The sequence below is a fragment of the Xyrauchen texanus genome, chromosome 17, assembly GCF_025860055.1.
Source record: "Xyrauchen texanus isolate HMW12.3.18 chromosome 17, RBS_HiC_50CHRs, whole genome shotgun sequence".
NCBI classification, from domain to species: Eukaryota; Metazoa; Chordata; class Actinopteri; order Cypriniformes; family Catostomidae; genus Xyrauchen; species Xyrauchen texanus.
In genome coordinates, this window is record NC_068292.1 from 29891987 (window position 1) to 29912644 (window position 20658).

Genomic DNA, 20658 nt, shown 5'->3' on the forward strand with positions numbered 1-20658 from the left:
TGTGTTTCATTTTTTTAAATGTATTTTAAAAATTCATATAATCAGTTATTTCATTAGAACTGATGGTTTTGGCTAAACAAAAATTGGGGCAAATGGAAAAAAGGGATAAAGAATAATGCTACATGGTAAACCAACAGACTTCTGTTAGGGTGTGTGAATGTACCTGAAGCATATGACCTCTCAACTACCACACTAAAACCATTCAGAAATTCGACCATGGGATAGAAACATTTACTCTGCATGCATTTGCGGTAAGACTACTGTAGTCTACAGAACTCTTTGGTTTTGTTGTATATAATGGCGCCAAAAGATATTTGGACAATTTTGGACATTAAAGTCACACTTAAAAATGTCTGAATGTCATTGCATCAGATAACAATATATCAAACCAAGCATCATTTGCAAACAAATGATTACCTTTTCTACATATCTACACCTCTCTCAGCCATTTCTCTAATGATTTCTATTAAGAGATTTCTAGCAGGTGCCGATTTGTAATGGATGTATGAAGTCTGTTCCCCTTAAGTTCAAACAAGTGTCCTAGCCAGGTTGGTCCTAGCAGAGTTACCACAGGTATAGTTTATCACATTAAAGAGATAGTTCACCCAAAAAGGAAAATTCACTCATCATTTAATCACCCTAATGCCATCCCAGATGTGTATGACTTTCTCTCTCCAGCAAAACACAATCAAAGATTTTTAGAAAAATATCTCAGCTCTGTAGGTCCATACAATAAAAGTGAACTGTGGCCAGAACTTTGAAGATCCATAAAATTCAAATAATCCATAAGACTCCAGTGGGTTAATCATTGTCACCTGAATCGATACAATTGATTTTGGGTGAGAATAGACCAAAATATAACTCCTTTTCACTATAAATCTTGACAGCAGTCTCCTTGCAGATCATTATTTCAAGCTCGATTACACTTCCTATAGCGCCATCTTGCATTCTGCTCATGTGTCAAGCACTAGGAAGCGTAATCGAGCTTGAAATCATGATCGTGTCTAGATATTGCAATGGCGAGATGTATAGTGAAAAAGGAGTTACATTTTAGTCTGTTCTCACCAACTGGTTTAAATGAATGGATTTGAATGGATTACTTAAATGTTGCCTTTATCTGCTTTTTGGAGCTTTGAAATGGCCTATAGAGCTGAGATATTTTTCTAAAAAATCTTTGTATTCTACAGAAAAAAGAAAGTCATGCACATCTGGGACGGCATGAGGGTAAGTAAATGATGAGAGAATTTTTATTGTTGGGTGAAATATTCCTTTAACAATGGACATGCTCCACAAAGTTTGACAACCAGAAAGTGTCAAAATATGTTTTGCCATAATTTTGAACAATATTTGAAGTGTTTTATAGTTTGAAGTCTAATAAACTTTTTTGGGGTGAAATGTTTTGCTCAAAAATTGTGTTTGTGACAACTTTTTCCAAAGTAAATGCCACTCAATTTAATATTTTGTTATATAATGCAAACATACTCATAATGTACATTTTGTAGTGTCAGTTAAGTATAAAAATACTTTTTGGGGACATTGTGTATAATATATTGTAATTTCTGTTTGTAATTATGTTATGTGTTATAAATGAATTACTGCACAATTATTTAAATGCATTGTTGAAACTAATTCAACGTAGTTGTGATTCCAATGAGAATAGAACTTGGTTGATCCAAAGCATATTTGAGGAGCACTGATGTAGAACCTTTAAATATGCCACTCACATCAAACTCTTCCCAGAAGCCAGCTTTGAGCTTTTTATCAGCTCCATCCATGTTCTCTCTTTCTGAGGTCAGATCGAGCTGCTTTACTCTACTCTCAATGTCAGCTGCATTCAACCTCGTGGAGTAATACGGCTGTGGAAAAGAGAAGTGGGTAGACACCAAAAGACATAGGGAGAAAAGGCAAGATGTCAGCAGAGACAGACAGCAGAGAGTAGGAGATAGATAGACAGACAGAGAGGGCAAAGATTAATCACAACATTAAAGGTTCTTCCCACAGTCATTTGTGATGTGCCATTGTGTCACATTGTAGCGCACAGTAAATAACTGAGTTTTACAGATATTTTCCAGTCCAATCTGTTTATGTAAGCAGAACAAATGTTATTAAGTTTACATTTAAGTGTAGGTTGTCACTTAAACACATATTGGGACTAGATAAGAACAACCTGAAAAGTTATTTACTTGTTTGAGGTAAACCATTGTGCCAGATATCTCCTCGATACCAGTGCGTTTGAAATGCTCCACAAGGTCTGTCAGTGTGTCAAAAATCTCTTTACCGCCAACTGTGTAGCGGTCATTCTGAAAATGAATAAAACATAAAATACGTTCAGAGGGAGTCTTGCATATCGAACCTGCTCTTTGGGTAATTTCAGGTTCTGTGGCACCTTCCAACGTATTCGCTCTCACACATTAAGAACACACAAACAGTTGTTCTGCAATTGATTCTACATTCAGTTTACAACCTCGAACTCAAATATAAGTCAAATACTGTATATACTTGACAGTAATGACTGCATCTGTCTGTGCTGTGGAGTAGATAGTAATTTGTTTGCATATGTTTGATTTTCTGTCTCTAATGTCCCCTAAATAAAAAAGGGCACCACACTTTTCATTAAAACTTCAAATAACATAAACGAAAAAGTCACAGAGAAAGCTCTATGTGTCTTTAAATCAGATTAACACAAGCTGGCCATTGGTGAGGGCTTACAACCTCTTGGGGGAAAAATAGGGTTAACTTTGGCTGGTTTAATATGTTTAGGCCTTAACTGCATTGTTTGGTTCTCTGAGCTGATTAGAACCTTCTTCACAGAACTGAGTTTGTTCTGTTAATCTGTTCACAGGGCACGAAAATGCCGTGATGGGTTTTTTTCTTTGAACCTCTGGTAAAGTACACAAACGCACATACAGTGCTTACTAATGGAATATATAAAACAAAAGAGTAGCAGTGTACTGACTTGATTTTGCCTGAGACTTTGGTCATAATCTTCCACTCACATTTCCACAGCACTACAATATAACTCTTTACCTGAGTGGAGCATAGCCACCCCCACTACCATCCACACACACTCATTACTCATGTCCAGTCCAGTTGTTTAGGTAAGTGCAAAAATCTCTAATGCCGATGTGTGTATATGTATATATATATATATATATATATATATATATATATATATATATATATATATATATATATATATATATATATATAAATACTACCATGTACACAAGTGCAACAGCAGGTGAAAGGACAAATATACACAGTGTGAAAGTCACACTGTGTATATCTGTCCTATTCTTCCCCCAAGCAATCAGACTTTTGAACACTTGATCTCTCATGATCAACAATCAGCACTGCACTTTATTTACCTTCTTAATCTTCATCTTATTATCTCACACTGGACTGTCAAATATATTCCCCTCAATACAACTACTGCATATATATATTTTATGTACTCTTATTTTTAAATGTTTTATTTTATGTGTATTCTATATTGTGTGTATTGTTTACTGTACATTGTATATTATTATTGTGTTGTGTAAGTATGTGTACATTTGATATGTAAATTGTGTTTTGTAAATATGTTGTTTACTGTAATTGGTATATGTCTCATCACTGTCATGACTGCTATGTTGCTCGGAACTGCACATAAGACTTTCACCTACTGTTGCACTTGTGTACATGGTAGTGTGACAATAAAGTGATTTGATTTGATTATAACTATTATATCAAAAAAACGTTTAGTGGGTCCAAAAAGGCATTTATGAGTAGGGTGGCCAATGGGGTCACGGCCAACTCCCCTATTATCGATGCCGCTGAAAAAAATTCACTTTTCTCATAATTTTTTTCCATATAAGACATCATAAAAGAGTTTCAAGTCATGAACAATATTAACAGCGAGGTGAATCTAACATTGCAAACTTTAATTTGAACCAAAATAATTTGAAAATTGGATAAAACGTCAAGGGAACATGACTTAACGTCTTTAATTTCGTTATTATTACCCCATGAAGTATTGCGAATTATGTAATTAAAAAGATTGAAAATATAAAACTCTTTATTTAAATTTTTTTATTAGAAGTATATAAACAATATATTTACATTTTATTGAAAAATGTACAGATATATGCAAATATATAACTAGTTTGAGATTGTAGGGAGACCGTCTTGATGTGTTTTGTCATTCAAAGTGCGTTGCTCGTTTGTGCGATGCAGAGCTTGTTTGGCATGCTTTGTTTGCTGCTATTCTCTGATTGGTGGATTGTTTCCCTTCAGGATCATGGGTAGTGTAGTTCTTCACCCAAAAAATATCTGCCATTAAAAAAGGTCTGTATGTAAAAGTTTATAAGTTATCGTTAAAAATCTATTTGCCTATGGATAAAATTAATAGGGTTTTTACTTCTGAAATCCTACTGTTGTGTTGTATAACTGAGGGGTTACTGAGATAAAGTGAGTAGTATTTGGCTGGTTATGTGATCTCAATGTGGCGGTTTCCATGAGGCAGCTCACCTCCACGTAAAATAAAACAGCCTTTGTTAGGGTAATGATATGACTGGAGTCTTTATATTGTGTGAGTGTACATCTTTTTATATAATTAAAAACTATATTATCAGTTTCTTCAGTAGTAAAACTATTCGAATTAAGAAAGAAAAAAAAAACACCATACCTTTGATCACAGTGCTAAGATCTACAAAACTTACATTTATTACGACACTCAAGAAATCATAGTTTCAGGTGACCTAAGAATTTATTTGTCTCCTCAACATGTAACAGGTTTCACACTGAATTGAACCATTCATGCTATCTGACAAGACTGTGTCAAAGTAGGTTTGTGTAACATTTTTGTCCAGCCGCTTGCTTTTAAAATGATATCACAGTGGTAAGCTTGGCAGATTTGGATATAAAATGCCACAAAGGCGGACACATTAGTGGCTTTCTTTGACTCACAATCATACTGTGCACGTGTATGAGCTCAAACACACAAGCACTTACATTGCACATAATCTTGATGTGGGAGACCCTCCTGCCAGCACTGGTCTGATCATCAGTGAGTACAGACAGCACAAAGTCTCCTGGTTTAGAGAGCGATTCCCTCACCAGGAACGTTCCAGGCTCATCACGCTCACGGAGCAGTTTCTCAGCATTTGGCCCTGACAGGTGACCATGATACCATCTGAACAAAGACACAGAGCATACAAAAAGGTTTGGCCACTGTGATGTTCATATTAGGTACTAGTTATATTGTTCTAGATGTTCTCATATTAGAAAACGTAGAAAGTAAAATAATGTTATTCTTATGTGAAAGTGAAAGATGTTTTCCTGTGCTGTATACTGTATCTAGAGGAGACCTGAGCTAGTTTTACTCCAGTGAATATTTCTCAAGGTAGGTTTATATTTCAGTCAGTTTCTGTACAGGCACATACCTTAAAGTCTTGGCTACCAGAAAGCTAACAGAACATTAGCATGTTATTGCCCAGGAAAAAAAGATACAATAAATAAAAATATATGATGGTAAGTTGTCACAATGGAACCTGCCATTGAACAACCTATTATAGGAGTTTCAGCAAATGTAAAATTTGTAACATATAAAACTCTTGTGACAATTTGCCCCAATATATATATTTTAAACCAATATACAAAACCTCTGCTATTGAAAACATTTGTGCATTTGGACTTTCAACTCAAAACCTTATAGTTACTGAGAAATAGCACATTTCAGGGCCATAACCACAATATAATTTGTGACACAATAATCAGATATGGTCAGCAGTCGAACACGCTCATCAATGTCATATAAGAGAGCCAATCAAATTGATGAAGGCGGGACTCAAGTGTTTGACACTAAGCAGGAACCTTGCGGATTTTCAGCAAACAGATCTGATTAAGAGTCTTTGTTATGTGAGATTTAAGTATCTAACTAAACATGCATTATTTGCCCAAAATGTTATGATTGAAATGTTGTACAGACCAACGGTAATTTCCAAGGGTGCAAACTATTCACCAATTGGTGAAATTTGACATGTACAGAATGTACAGAATGTGATTTGTATGTCATTCATAACTGTGAATAGCTGAGTAGTTTTCAGCATATCAGGCTTAAGACAAGGAGCGAATGTGGGTTTATTGTACAGGAATTGAATGAATGTGGTAATCTGGCTGGCTGTTGAAGTAGCTTTTAAGAAATGTATCTAGAGCATTATCACCCAGATCAGAACAACAACATGATGAGACCAGTGACTTGTGACTTCTACTGTGCTTTTAGGTTTTGGCAAATATTATTAGATAATAATTTAAAATCAATTTAAGATTTTCTAAATAATATCTTTGTCTTTAATTCATTTAGAATTTTGTACAGCATCTTCTAAGAGTCTTAATTTTAAGAGACCGTTTTTATTTTGAGTATGTCTTGTCAGGTTTGTGCTGCCGCCATTTAAAGGAGAAGTTCACCTAAAAATGGAAGTTGTACTTTTACTCACTTATTTACTCACCCTTATGTTGTTCAAAACCCATATGCTGGAATTTTGCTTGGAACATAAAAATAGATATTTTAAGCAGCTCTATACCATAGAATAACCATTTATAGTGAGCAGCAGTTTTCAAGCTTCAAAAAGGACAGATACTATAAAGCACTATTAAATGTTCAGTATAAAGACAGTATACTGTAGTCCATATGACTTGTGCACTATATTTCAAGCTTTCTGGGGCATACAACAGCTGTGTGTTCCTATTGACCACTGCTGTCGAGGTCCAAAAGAGAAAATAAAATAATTATAAAAATACCAAAAAAATTGTCCATTATGGTATTTTTATAATGATTTTATTTTCTCTTTGGACTTTGACAGCAGTGGTCAATATGAACTGTTTTTGTATGGAAAAGAGCAGCGTTAGGATTCTTGAAGAAAATATTGAGTTAAGATTCTACTGTGAGGAAAAAACAATGAGGGACAAGTTGAGGGCAAGATATACAGTCATTTTGTGTATTTTTGTTTTTGCTAGCCAGCTGATCTAGTCATGCCATTTTACAGATACATCAATGATGAAAAGAAATAGAAATTATATTCATCTTTTCTATGAGACAGCACAAAAAAGAAAGAAAACATGACTGAAACAGGCAAATTGCTAGCAATACAGACACAGTGTTTGTCTTGTACTGTGTTAACTTTAAAAATACATGTAACTTTTAAAACCAAATATTTTAACATTTTGGGCCTTTATCACATTTCAAGCCTTTATTCGGATCTCCTCTGTTCATTTTACTGAAGTGAATAATTAAAGATTTGGACACAATGAAAAGAAACTGAAGCCTCTGATGCACACAACCCAAAACAGGATATTTAAAGGTTAGCATAGCTTAAAAATAAAAGCCCTTAGATCCAAATTCAGAAGCACCACAAACCATTGCAGACATAGACTCAAAACTCAAATACAGTAGCCTATTTTTTCCAGATATAGATTTGCAGTGTAAATATGTTTGAATTTAATACACCATAATCGGGATCATGATGCCAAAATACAATGGCCCTGAAGCACTGGCATGCTAAAATGTGAGCTAACAAATAGGTTCAGTTCTCAATTTCTACATCTCAGCTTCCTGTACTGCGGTCGGAAAATTTTCTGATGACAAGATTTCTTGACTCGAGACTATGGTGTATTTTTAGCTTGTCCTTCCTTCTCTCTTCGTTTGAGAAAAAAGGCTTGCTAAATCACCCTTCTGGGGGTTCTTCCATGATTGCTCTGACATCGAATTGTTGTCACTGTTGTATAATATTCAAACAATCTTGATTAAAATCCTGAATATTAGACTGTACAATAAAAGGGTAGTTCAGTTATAATTATATTCTAAAATAAAATAAAATCTATTATAAAATGCAATTTGGAAAAAAAAAACTACGGAAATAAATATTAGCAATTGGTAATATAATAGTGCAAACTGTGGTCAACTGCATTTTGTTAATGCTGATTCTGAAGTCCACTAACCCTGGCTAAAATTGCCTGCTGAGACTGAGCAGTAATAAGCTTGTAATAGAGCTGTTACAAATAGCTTATTAAACATTGTCAGTTTTCCAACTTTGCATTACAACACAAAGTGAAAGTTCCCTATAAGTTAGTTTAAGGACACAAAGACCACAAACTAATTGAAAATGTGAAGCAGTTTCATTCACATTTTATGTGCAGTGTGTATACTGCATCTCTGGTAAGCATTTTTTCCATTTTGATTCAATGACCAGCTAATTAGAGGAACCAAGTGTGAAAAATTTTTGAAACGCAAGCTCAAATTCATCAAGATTTACATATCGCGTGATGATATGGGAAAATATTCTTATCTTAATCAAGAAACAGTGCTGTTAAATTGAAGTCATTTTAAACATGCATGAAATCACCGACAACAGCTTTAACATAATTTATGTAATAGTTTTATGTTTTTTTATATACAGTATATATAGCTCAGTAACACTTCACAGAAAGGTTGCAGACAGGTTCTTTTTTTACATTAAGATTAGTTAACGCATTAGTTAACATGAAATAACTCCAGTCAACACTTTTACATCATTAATAAATGTTGGTTAATGTTAATTTATGTTGACTATTTCTACATATACTAACACATTTTTAACATTAAAAGTTGTAAAAAATGTTAACACCAGTAAATGCATTATGAACTAACAAGAACTAACAATTAACAATAATATATTTATATATTAACATTATTAATCTAGATTAATAAATGCTGTAAGAATGATATAGTTTAATGTTAATTCATGGCACCCAATTATATATTATATAATGTTAACTTATACAACCTTATTGCACAGTGTATCTAATATCTCTAAAGTTTTGAGAATGCCAGAAGTGCCGTTGTCTGCGCAGAAAGTTTATGGAACATAATGTGACAAAGAAGAATGACTTTCAGAGAAGTTCACAAATGTTAAACATGGTAACATGAGAACATGACATTTTCAGTGCTTTGTGCACATTGACACATTTATTTATTCAGGTATGGCATTTAAACTCACATAGCCAAACAGACAAACACATATGAGTTTACTTTTATGGCTCATGCATGTCACAAATTGTCACACTGGGCTTGGCTGTGAACTGACAGACAGCCGGAGTAGACAGTTTGTATATTCGGTCTGTTAAAAAGCACACCCATCAAACAGGTCATCATGAATATGACCAAAAAAGAGAAAGAGAAGAGTGGAGGACAGAGTGAGATAGAAGAGGAGAGATGAAGAAAGGCCTGAATGGGTCTGGTCACTGTTTACAAATGTGTCAAAACTAAAGTTTCCAACCGCAGAACAGAAGAGGAAGTCAGATGCATTGCAGAGGGAGGCATAGAGTTTTGTTTGCAATTCAAGGTGCTTGAACTTGAAATGATGGGCAGCAAAATGTAAAAATGAAAGTCCAAGCTTATTAGTGGTTAATATGTTTGCATGCTTGTACCTACATGTGAGTTGTCCTAATATGTCTTAACATGAAACAACTTAATGCACCATGTCCAGGAGTTACCGGTCCAAGCATGAACTGCTAATTCATTAATAAAGCAGGTGAACAATAATTAAACAATGAGCATATGCGGTGTAACCATTTTAAAACCGTTTTATCTTACATTAATCATTAGATAGGCCTAACACGCCAACATAGATTTAGTGTGACTGATAGAAGCATCATGGAGGTCATATCTTACAATGACCTATAATCAAATAATGTTTTCTCTGTATTTTTACTATCCTATATACAATTTTTGTCCTTTATCTGCATCACAATGTCATTAAATATCATTATGACATTAAATAAAGTTACATAATAAAATAAAACTAAATAAAACCTTTCACACACATATTAGGTAAATTGCTTCACTTATTAAAAGAATATATTCTGTAAATTAGTAAAAAGTAAATGAGGTAAAGTGGGTAAAAATGTGAGGTTTTTAAGTGCTATTTTAATCCTGTAAAGAGGATTTGTGATTTGACCAGTTTGAGAGAGAACTGAGAGGTTTTGTTGTGTTTTTAGTTGTGGTCCGAAAAATCCAGTATTTTCCAGTGCCATTACACAAAACATTGACATGCTCATGGGTGTATGATCAACTAATGCAAAGTGCATCTTACATCATGAGCTTTAGAGTAGCAGTGCTGATCCAGGTTCAGTGTGTGTACAATCCATAAACTGAATTTATTTGGGATGTGGCCAGATTAAAGCTTTACTTTTTAAACCATGTGGTCAGTAAAAATGCGGCTCCTGGAAGGATTCTCATTACCTCTCTGATTTGCTGATCGATAATTTGACAAGTAAAAGGAAACAGTCAATTATTTATAGTCATGTTATCACGTCTAATAATGCCCAACACTTGTGCATGCAATGAGGTCTAATCATTAAGCAATCATTAAGCAATCATTAATCATTAGTATTTGTTCTTGCCTCATGTCATCTATGTTTTCTGTCAAACTGTGTAAATGCACTGCTGTTTGTAATTTGTCAATGGGCTGCACTGTTGTGTGCCTTGGGATTCATTAAGTGGACAAAACAATGAAAATATGTCTTTCAAAAAATATTCAAGTGGGCATAGGAAGTCCAGGAATTTTTTTTTTATATATATATATATATATATATAATTATTATATGAGAGATGTGACTAAATGTGTCACATGGACAGCAACAATTTGATTATTGGGTCCACTTTAACAGTTATCTGAATATTCATTTTCTAACAGCATTTTACAATTACCCAAATAATCCTATGCGTCTTAGCATTACAGTTAACATCACAAAATGAAGTTGCATAATACAAGGCATGGAAATAACACGTTCAGACTACATTTGTTTTTCTTTCTTTTTTGACATGTCAAAACATTGACAATGCATACTTTATTTTCCCAGATCCGAACATATCAAATTTAAATATGATATTTAAATAACAAATGAAACCTTTAAAACCAACTGAAGTTGTGTTCCACAAAATCTGCATGAAGATACTTGAAGAAAATATAATGATTGCAACCTAAATAATTGCAATTACATATTGCTGAGAAACTATATATTGGGATATAATGTTGTAAAATGAGTTCTATAAGCAGCTTTGTCAACATTGAAATAATAATATTTTACATTGTCATGACAGGAGTTCTGCATATATCTTTGCATAGACAAGTTAGGTAAATTATTTTATCACAGTATAGTCTCAAGTTAAGGTGCATATGAAAGGTGCAAATGCCCCCACAAAATCACAATTTGTACAACATAATTTACTGATCTTGTGAATCGGTTTTGTAGCAATGCTACTGCAACCTGGCATACTTTGCTAGAACTTTACAGCATTGCTCCACCACTGTGATTTAGGCACCTGAATCAGCTCTTCAAAATTCAAAAAGTGCTATTGTCTATACTGCACATCTGGAAATGGTTACAATGCTCTTCTCCATGATTTGATCATCATTTGATAAACTACTACTTCCATGATCACTAAAAACACATACAAAAATCTCTTAAATTCCATTTACTGCCCACTTTCCGGTAGCACGGCAGGCAAATAGGGCTGAGGTTTGAGAATGAGGCGCAATCAATGAAAACCCTAATTTAGATAGAAAGAAGCCCATACAGCAAATGCTTAATTTAAACACAGAACAGTGCTATTTCAGCACATTTAGTTTAGTTAAACTGGACTGGGAGTGGTCACTGAATAAGTGTTGTACACAAAAGTGTCTGAACTGTTCTGTGAATTTGCCCAAGTGTTCCCCTGAATAAAAGATTTGCAGGCCTACTTTCACCATACTAATACCACCATGAAAGATTCAGGGCTTCATAATATTTTCTGATGAATGTTCATATATCAAAGGGACAAGAATCCCCCATACCATGCCACCCAGGATGACAAGACAACTGAGAACAGTGAGATATCGCCGACATATCAATGAGTCCTATGGTGTTTTGTTTTTAATGTCCCATTAGGCAAATATATTTGATAATATTGGTAAACTCATCTTGAAGACCTTTAATGGTAATGATGTTACAGAAACCCTCAACACAAAAGTCACTGGGACAATCAGTGGCGATTTCTCAGGGCCAAACATGCCAAATAAAATTCTCAATCACCTTTTTCTCTATGTATTTTTAATCACGTTCTACTCTTAATTAATCTAAAAACATATAGAGAAATTCAAAAATCTCATCCCCGAAGCAGCACGTGAGTTTTAGCTCCACCCCATCAGGCCTTCAGAATTTCTTCAGAATCCCTCAACAGTGCAAATGAATGAGCAACTAAAGTCAGATTGTCAGATTCATCAGCCAATCAGATTGATTTATTTGTTCTTGGTGGGTGTGATCTTTAGGATATGTCCTGGCCGAGGCCCTCTAACTGGCCTTGAGTGACGCAATCACGCTTTAAGTGATGTGCGTAATTCAAAAGCTAAAGCGTGAGATTAAGCTGTCTGACGAGTCGGCTGTCATTACTGCTGGTTTCAAGATTTTCTGCATGACTGTGTGATTGCTTAGTTTATTCATTTACAATGTTTTACAGGAAAGGAGGACTGATTTTCAATTCAAGAAAATTGGTAGGTGCTTTTTCATCAGGAGTTTTAGGCTGCTGGATCATTCAGTGTCGGATGAAGTTTTAAAAAGTAGTGCTGTGTTCCATTCAACTCGGAAAGTCTGATTTTACAACTTCCTACAAGGAAAAGTGCAATGGAATGCATCTTAAAGTCAGAATTCCAACATGTAGGCTTGTGCAGAAATTCTCAACTCCGAATTCACAGAGATGCAGGGGCATGATGTCACACAAACATGTCGACACTCAGGGATATATATACAAAGTAAGTGATAAACATTCAGTTTATTAAGTAATATCGATAAATGAGTTTGTTTCCACATTACATGATATTAAAGATTGTTTAACAAATGCCTGCAGAAACAGGTGTACAAAACACTATCATCTCTTTTGATAATCGTACACCTGAAGCACAAATGCTAGCGCTGCAGCACTGTTTATCAGTTTGGTTGCTATAGGAGACGTCTCTAATGAGAGTCAAACCCTTGCTAAGCTAATGGGAGCATTGCAGTTTAGAATATCGGGGAATGGAATGCATTTACGGTCAGAGATATCAAGTAGGAATATCCCTCATCCAACTTGAATGTAACGCAGTTTAACCGTGTACCCTGACGAAACGAAATTTATTGCAAGCAACATTTAAATCGCAAATATCATTAGATAGATTTTTCCAGGAATTATAGACCTACTTGGTAGATTTATATGAACAATTATGATTTTTGACGTTCGTTTCACAAAACAGTCATGCTGCGGTTAAAATTAGGCTTGCTTGAGCATTAAGTGTTGTTTCAAGTTCTGGCTTGCATGCGTGGACATGTTTTTAAAATGTCAGTTGGTATTACAAGTTAGCTTCGACATAATATATGATGCCCAAAGTCATAGGGCGTCTTATTAATTGTGAAACTGTGTTCTCTTAATGGCATGAATCACACTGAAGGCCTAGATTTTAAATGCACGGCTTACCACTGGTGAGAATACAATATTGGTGACAATTTATGATGGTGCAAGGCACAATTAATCAAATAAAACAGATTGTATTTAATTTCTGCCTCAGTACATAATACACCTATACTCTGATTTTTCCTGGTTAGGGGTCAAACATGTCTTACCTCTCAGTGGTGGGGTCTGAGCAGTTTAAAGGGTATTTGAGCTCAATAATGGTCCCGTCTTTATCCTGTAAAACTCCATGGTCTGCGGTGTAGTATTCCACAAGTTCGGCCAATGTTGCAAACTTCTCCCCACCGTACAGGTCATAATAATCACCTGTGTTCTGAATCCGGATGTGTGTGATCATATCCCTCAATCTGAGAGAAAGTGTAAGAGAGCATAAGGGAGATTGAGGATGCATCATGCCAACTAAGTAACATTGAACCATTACTATTTATTGAATCTGGCACATTCGCATGTTCAAAAGATGGAAAGGAAAAGATGGACTGAACATGGCAACTCAAAATAATGAATCCAGAATCCCATTCATAAATAATCAGAGTGATTTAGGCTTTCCAGAGGCAAAATCCAAAACTACTTAAGCATTGACATCAAGACAAAATGTCAGAGGAAGTGGAGTAATAGTAACTTCACATAGTGTGTAGAAACAATATGTGTGTAGTAACTGCTGGACCTGAAGTCTTATTCAGAGGGGACAGATTGCAATACACAAGATAATGATTAGCCGGATATGTGAGCATTATTAATCTAAATGATTCCATAATCTAACTACGTTCCAGTAAACCATCATTGGTTGTGGGATTTGGAACACATAAATATCATGCATTAATTTAACTAATCAAAAGGAATTTTACACCAAATTAGTATGTTACTAAGATCATTTGGTTTCTCGTGATGTTTAACAAACTAATAAATCCAGTGTGCTGTATACTCAGATGGTCCGTATTCATTACTAATCTGTCATAATTGTTGATAATGTTGTAACTTAACCAAAATAAAGGTTTCATCTACTACAAATGCAACAAATAAAAGTATTTTCTGATTTTAAGACAAATGAATACTCTTTTAATAGAGAATACATTACATGTTTATTCTATCCTTGATGTACCTTAATGGAAGCATACTGTACTTTAGAATAGAAAAAATTGTTGGAAACTTTTGCTTGTAGTACTAAATGTGCTTCTTTTCAGTTGCTAATCATTTCTTTGCCCTTTAAAAATTAAGTGCAGTAACACCCAACATTCTATCCATTATGCGACTATTCACAGGATTATTTCCAACAATTTGACAATCTCAGCAATCCAATTTATTTCCATCAAGACCTGATAATCTTTACCGAATTGTACTGATGTTGTTCATCATTTAACAGACACGTTTTATACAAAGTTGATATTAGGAAATGCAATAAATTGTATATATAAAATGTATAGTGTTAGTTTCAGTCTCATGTACAGACACGTGTCTGGAAATTTGGCAGTCTACAAGTTAAATAAACAAATTAGGTATAACAGTGCATGGAAATGCATGTAGATAAATATGCATGTGTAAAATTGCATAATGAAAATTTTACATCTGTTAATGGCAGTTGCATGGCAAATAATGAGTAAAATAAAAACAAAAAGGTTGAGTTTAAGAATGTGTTATGTGTGACGCTACGGTGCTAACTCGATAAGAATATTTGTTCATAGAAGAACCACCCACAAAACACCTCTAAGCAGAGGCAAATAAATAGCCATTTAGAATATATACATACAAAACCAAATTAGCACCACACAGTAGAGAGACGTCTGTCTAATGGTAAAATAATTGCCTGCTATTTTTCCCGAAGATGATCTATTAATCGGTTTCACGGAGAGTAGCATGTATAGTGGGGTTTCCATTGAAGCTCACAAGATGCTTTTTTTGGAACATTTTCAAAACGTGCTGGAATAATATGGATCATCAGGTTTAGCACAAACCTGTGGATTCCATGCCAGCTCAAGTACATGCTTTCATTAGAGCATAAGGGGAAATACCAAAAATACTAATAAATTCTGACATTCAAGTTGCAAAAATGCAAAATAGAAATTGTAAAGGTTTCCTAGTGAATAATAGAACCAAACGCAGTAAGACAAATCAGAGGAACAAAGTAGAGCATCAAACCAGACAAATACAGTGAAATCTTCCCCTTAGTCCTTTGATGACCAGAGGAAGAAATGAAAAAGAAAAAAAAAAAACAATATTAGAAAGTAGGTCTTCATCTAAGCTGCTGGATGACACTTTATTAGCTAATCAGAGCTCTTCCATCAGCAGACAATCTTTTTCACAAACAAATATCCACCTCTAAATGACATACAATATGGCTAAGGAAGAAAATATATTGGCTTTGCAGCATTTTCCGAAAATATCATCACACTAATAGTGCTGTACCTAACAGAGAGGGAGAAATCGCCCACATTCTTCTTGCTGGGTCGGGCAAGGAAGCTGCCATGGACACCTCGGTTCTTCAAAACGGTCTCTGCATCTTTACCAGACAGATCTCTGTGGAACCACCTGTACAACACACAAATGCACATTAGTGTCAGACACACTAGAGATGATAACATAACAACTGACACTTGCAAAAGGGATTCAAACACATGCGTGTCGTACAACAGACCGTAAGTGCTCCTTTACAACTGGAAAGATTGAAAAGAATTAACATCTAAATTCACTTTGTAGTGAATAACAAAATAGTGGTGTTTATTTAAGCAAAGTCAGCTCACAAAACAAAAATTCTAGGTTTTAGAAAATAAATTGTTTGGTTTTAAATTACAAAATTATAGATATACTGTCCAATATTAAGATAAAAAAAATGCAATAACTTTCTGGTTTTCAAATTTTGTGAAACGTGTAAGTCCAATAGTTAATTTAGGTTTAGACTATGTATTTACTGTGTAACTACATGCTGTTCTGCAAAAATGTACTGCTACTGAGGTTGAGGGTGTAGGTTTAGGAGTAAGGGCAGGGTTAGGATTAGGGGTCAAGTTAACTGTGTAACTACAAATTAAATTAAATGCAAGTACTTTAAATGTGATTACAATGCAACAACATGTAAGTACATAATAAGTACATTAATGCAATTCAGTTGAATCATATTTAAAAGTGGCTTAAGTGTCCAAATACTTTTTATTTGTCTCTGTATGTAAAAACACCAAATGCCTGCCTACTGACTAAATCTATTAGGCTTTCCAGCACTTTAAAAAGCAAATGAGCACTTATGCAAATTAATTTGCTCTTTAATGCTGTCATGACCAGAATCATGTATCTATACTTTCATAAGCACATGCAAAAACAAGCAAACAGTCTATAAACAATGGCTCTTTACTCTTTGAAGTAAAGGTCTACTCCGTACCTAACCACAGTGTGTATTTGCAAAAATGCACACACACACAATTGCAGCCAGGCACGCATCAACATACACCTTGCACATTTATGGTGACATACAAGAATAACAGCAAAAAAGTGAAACTTAAAAAATGCCTCTTAAAACACACAGGCCTATTGCAAAACACACATGTGATAGTCTGCGGTTGATAACATAATAATAGCAAAACTAAATAGGGAAGATGAGGATTTGAACGAAGAGTGGAAAAAGTGTGTGAAGTTCACAGCAGCACGTCTCAACTTACCGAACCATCTTCCTTTTTCAAATGTTCCTCTTCCAGTCAAAACATACAAACAAACAAGACAAAAAATAAATGTAGTGAAAATTAATATTGTAATAGATATGAAACGTGCACAAACATGAATGAATCCAGAACAGTACTGTACAATATCCTTCCCTTGGTCTGTCTATTTGTATACCGTCACTCTCACATCTGCACTCACTTTTTTCACACCCCTCCCCTCATTTGCCTCTCTGTCTACCTCCTTTTAAAACCAGTGCAGTGCCATCCCTCTAGAACCAACCATGACCCATAATCTTTTTCCCCTCTGCCATACCTACCCTGCCCTCTGTTCTTCTCTTTCTCTCTTGAAACGTAAGCAGTCTTTGCAGCGCTTTGAAGAGCATGTCCTCCTGACAGTGTATATAAGCCTTTACCCCTGCGATGTCCCTCCCTTTCTCACTCTGTCTCTCTCACTCTCTCATGTACTGTCATGCTCCTTCCTTCCTTTTTGTGGCTTTTTCATAAAACAGTGAAAGCAACATAGTAAGAGAGGTAGAGAACAAAAGAGAAAATTCAGAAATATTTCTTATTACTTTAAGGTATGTCAAGCACTTATCTACTGTAGCATGTGTTCCACTAGAGACATTAGAGTACCTGTTACCATTATCAGGTAAACAGCTAGCTCACCATCTTAGTGCCTTGTGAATTCAGACATTGGCACACAAAACACTAATAGAGGAACTGCAGGCTTTGCATAATAACGATGACAACAATGGAAAACGAGTTACCCTCTCTTACAGCCTCATGCCTTCAGCCCTTACCATCTGCTTTCTTGATCAACTTTTACTAATGTTTTCTCATCTTTACTAACATCTCTCTTCCTCGCTTGCCTATTTCTCAGGTTGCGTCATTGAGTCTGACAGTTAAAGTCCACACAGTGTAAGTGTATGCACTTCCTTATTTATAGACCTTCCCCTCTCTCTCTCTCACACACAAACACAAAGTTTACATAGCTATCTAAATGGGACATGTCATAGACTTCTAGCATTTTTACATAAAACAAATGAACACTATAGACTAACCATAATCCACACCATAACCCTATCTCTAAAATAAAACTTTATATATATATACACAATTAAAAATAATTGTATTTGCTTTATTTTTGGATATAGTGTCCTATTGAGGACATCCCCAAATGTCCCAAAAAGAACATTAGTAATAAAACACATTACAATTATATAAACTAATTATAAATAAACTAATCTTAGCCTTCCACTTTTTCATTTTTTAAATAATACAAATATATTAATAATATGTTAAAAAAAAAAAACAAGTATTTGCTTTATTTATGGATATATTTTGCAAATGTCTTCCAAGTCACAGCCAAGTACAATGCGCACACACACGTGCAAGCGCCTGAGTAAGCACTATGTCTGCTGTATGTGTTTATATTATTTAGGTCATAACTGTAACATTTTCATAATGCATAACCATGCTAGCATGCCATTTAAAAAAAGAAATACATTACAGCACCATCTGAAATGTTTTATTAAACTCACTGTAAATAAATGTATGGTTAAGCTTCAAATTATGAGAAAAGATCAAATTTACTATGTTTAAAATTATCAATAGTCTAGCCAGAAAGGGAGAGTGTATTTGCCTTGCAAATGCTGTCCCACTAGCCTCTACTTTGTAAACGCAACTTTTGAATACATGCAAAATCCAGGATCTAGTTTCAAAATAGCACATTACAAAATGCTTCTCAAAAGCTGCCCTGAGTGTTTAACTGCATCTGCTTTATATGCAGGTCAAATACAATTTCACGTTAATACAATGTAAAACATTTAGACATCATTTACACACCCTCATGTTGTTCTGGGTTTGCAACAGCATGAGAGTGAGTAAATAATGACATCATTTTCATTTTGGGTGAACTATCCCTTTAAGTCTTCTCTGAAATATAGTTAGCAACATGACAGCTCTTGTAACTGCATTTGGGGGCAAGAGCAGAAAGGTTCCTGTATTTATGTAGATAAGCAGGTGTCTTTTTAGTAGAGCGAAGGGTGGGTTACAGTTAATTATAGAGTCTGAGCTGGATTTTTGTAGTTGGATTATGACTTTGAAGTTACAGGGAGCCAAGCAGCACTGCAGACCAGAAACTGGTATCTGGAATCTGAATGGGGCATCAACAGGAAGCCAATGGAAATGTGAGAGTAAATAGAAATACGGGAGCTTAAACAAGTTGAGCAGCAGCATTTGAGGTCCATTTGTTGCTTTGGAATGATACACTGTAAAGATATCTATAATTTAAAAGTACAAAAACCTAAATTGGTTAATGAGTAGTTAGCATTTTTTATAAATTTAAAAAGACAATACAAGTATTTTTATGGAAAAAATTAAAAAAATATATTTTACATACTTTTTTTAGATGTAATAAGTATGTTTTCCCCATATAAGTAACAGTTAAAATTTATATTTTATTTAACTTGAGTAAATTTAATTTTTACGTTAAATTATTGTTAAAATTACAGTAAAAAAAAAACTGTAATCGGGCATTCCCAGAATTTCCTGTGTGACCATTCACATTTAATTATATTTTATGGGAATAGTTACATTTATTCTTATTTTTAATATCAGTTATGTACTTTGGGGTGTTCTGTGCTCTATTTGATGTAGTTTAGTTAATGTTTATTGCATTATTTTAATTTCACAAGTGTTACCCTGATGGTGTTTAGTGTTAGTGTGAGAGACATTGAGCACTGTCTCTATATGTTTATTTGTCATTGATCCTGGAAGGGTCACTATTGATGACTTCATGCCATTATGTGCCCTTCTGTAATTACTACAGTGATTAACAATACATTATAAAGTGAAAAGCAGATTTTTACAGTTTCAGAAGGTTAATATATTAAGTTTATCATTTAATAACAATGGTACTGCACCATAAAATATACCGTAAAACAAGTTTTAAACTGTAAAATGTACAGGTTGTTCTGTAAAGTTGTTTACATTTTTACTGTATTTTTTTACATAATTATTCTGGCAACCACAGCTGGCAGTTTTTTATTTATTGTTTTGTAAAAATGAAAAGAAAAAAGAAAAAAAAATGCAAGGTGAAAAGTGTTATAGAAATAAAATAAAATAAACTGAATTGAAAAGCCAAGATGATAACTTCAAAGAGAGTGTCTCTTAAAATTAATTATGAAGTCATACTTCAGTGTCAAGTTAATATACACAAACAAAATATCATTCAGTTCCATAGTATTACCATTTGATGCCATCACTGTACAATGACACAGGCAGAGTATTTTTTGTAAAGCATCACCAATTATTTGCACCCCAAAAGTGAGGATAATATATAAAACATGGATAAAGAGAGACCTTTTTTTAATCAGATCCTGCTTGGGGCACTTAGATGTATGTATTCAGGGAAATTAAATATACTTTTACACTCACAAAACATAAGCACATACTGTATATAAGGAAAGAAATCTGTCTCTCACCTGCATGGCATGCTGCTGTGTCCTCTTCTTTTCA

At 34.4% G+C, this 20658-nt stretch overlaps 1 protein-coding gene across 5 annotated transcripts in view; it reads right to left on the reverse strand.

Moving 5' to 3' along the window:
• Positions 1-20658, reverse strand: part of LOC127657957 (tyrosine-protein phosphatase non-receptor type 6-like) — a 28542-nt gene extending 7884 nt beyond the window's left edge. Inside the window, exons 1-7 of one of the 5 annotated variants that reach the window (XM_052146992.1) lie at positions 20625-20658; positions 17140-17168; positions 15899-16021; positions 13651-13845; positions 4993-5173; positions 2184-2300; positions 1725-1856 (exon numbers count right to left, since the gene is read on the reverse strand). In XM_052146992.1, coding sequence (XP_052002952.1) covers positions 1725-1856; positions 2184-2300; positions 4993-5173; positions 13651-13845; positions 15899-16021; positions 17140-17147 — 756 coding nt within the window. In that variant the 5' untranslated portion in view covers positions 17148-17168; positions 20625-20658. Of the gene's footprint in view, positions 1-1724; positions 1857-2183; positions 2301-4992; positions 5174-13650; positions 13846-15898; positions 16022-17139; positions 17169-17456; positions 17862-17906; positions 18040-20624 lie in introns of those variants that run through there. The other 4 variants (XM_052146990.1, XM_052146991.1, XM_052146989.1 and 1 more) reach the window with 4 other exon arrangements.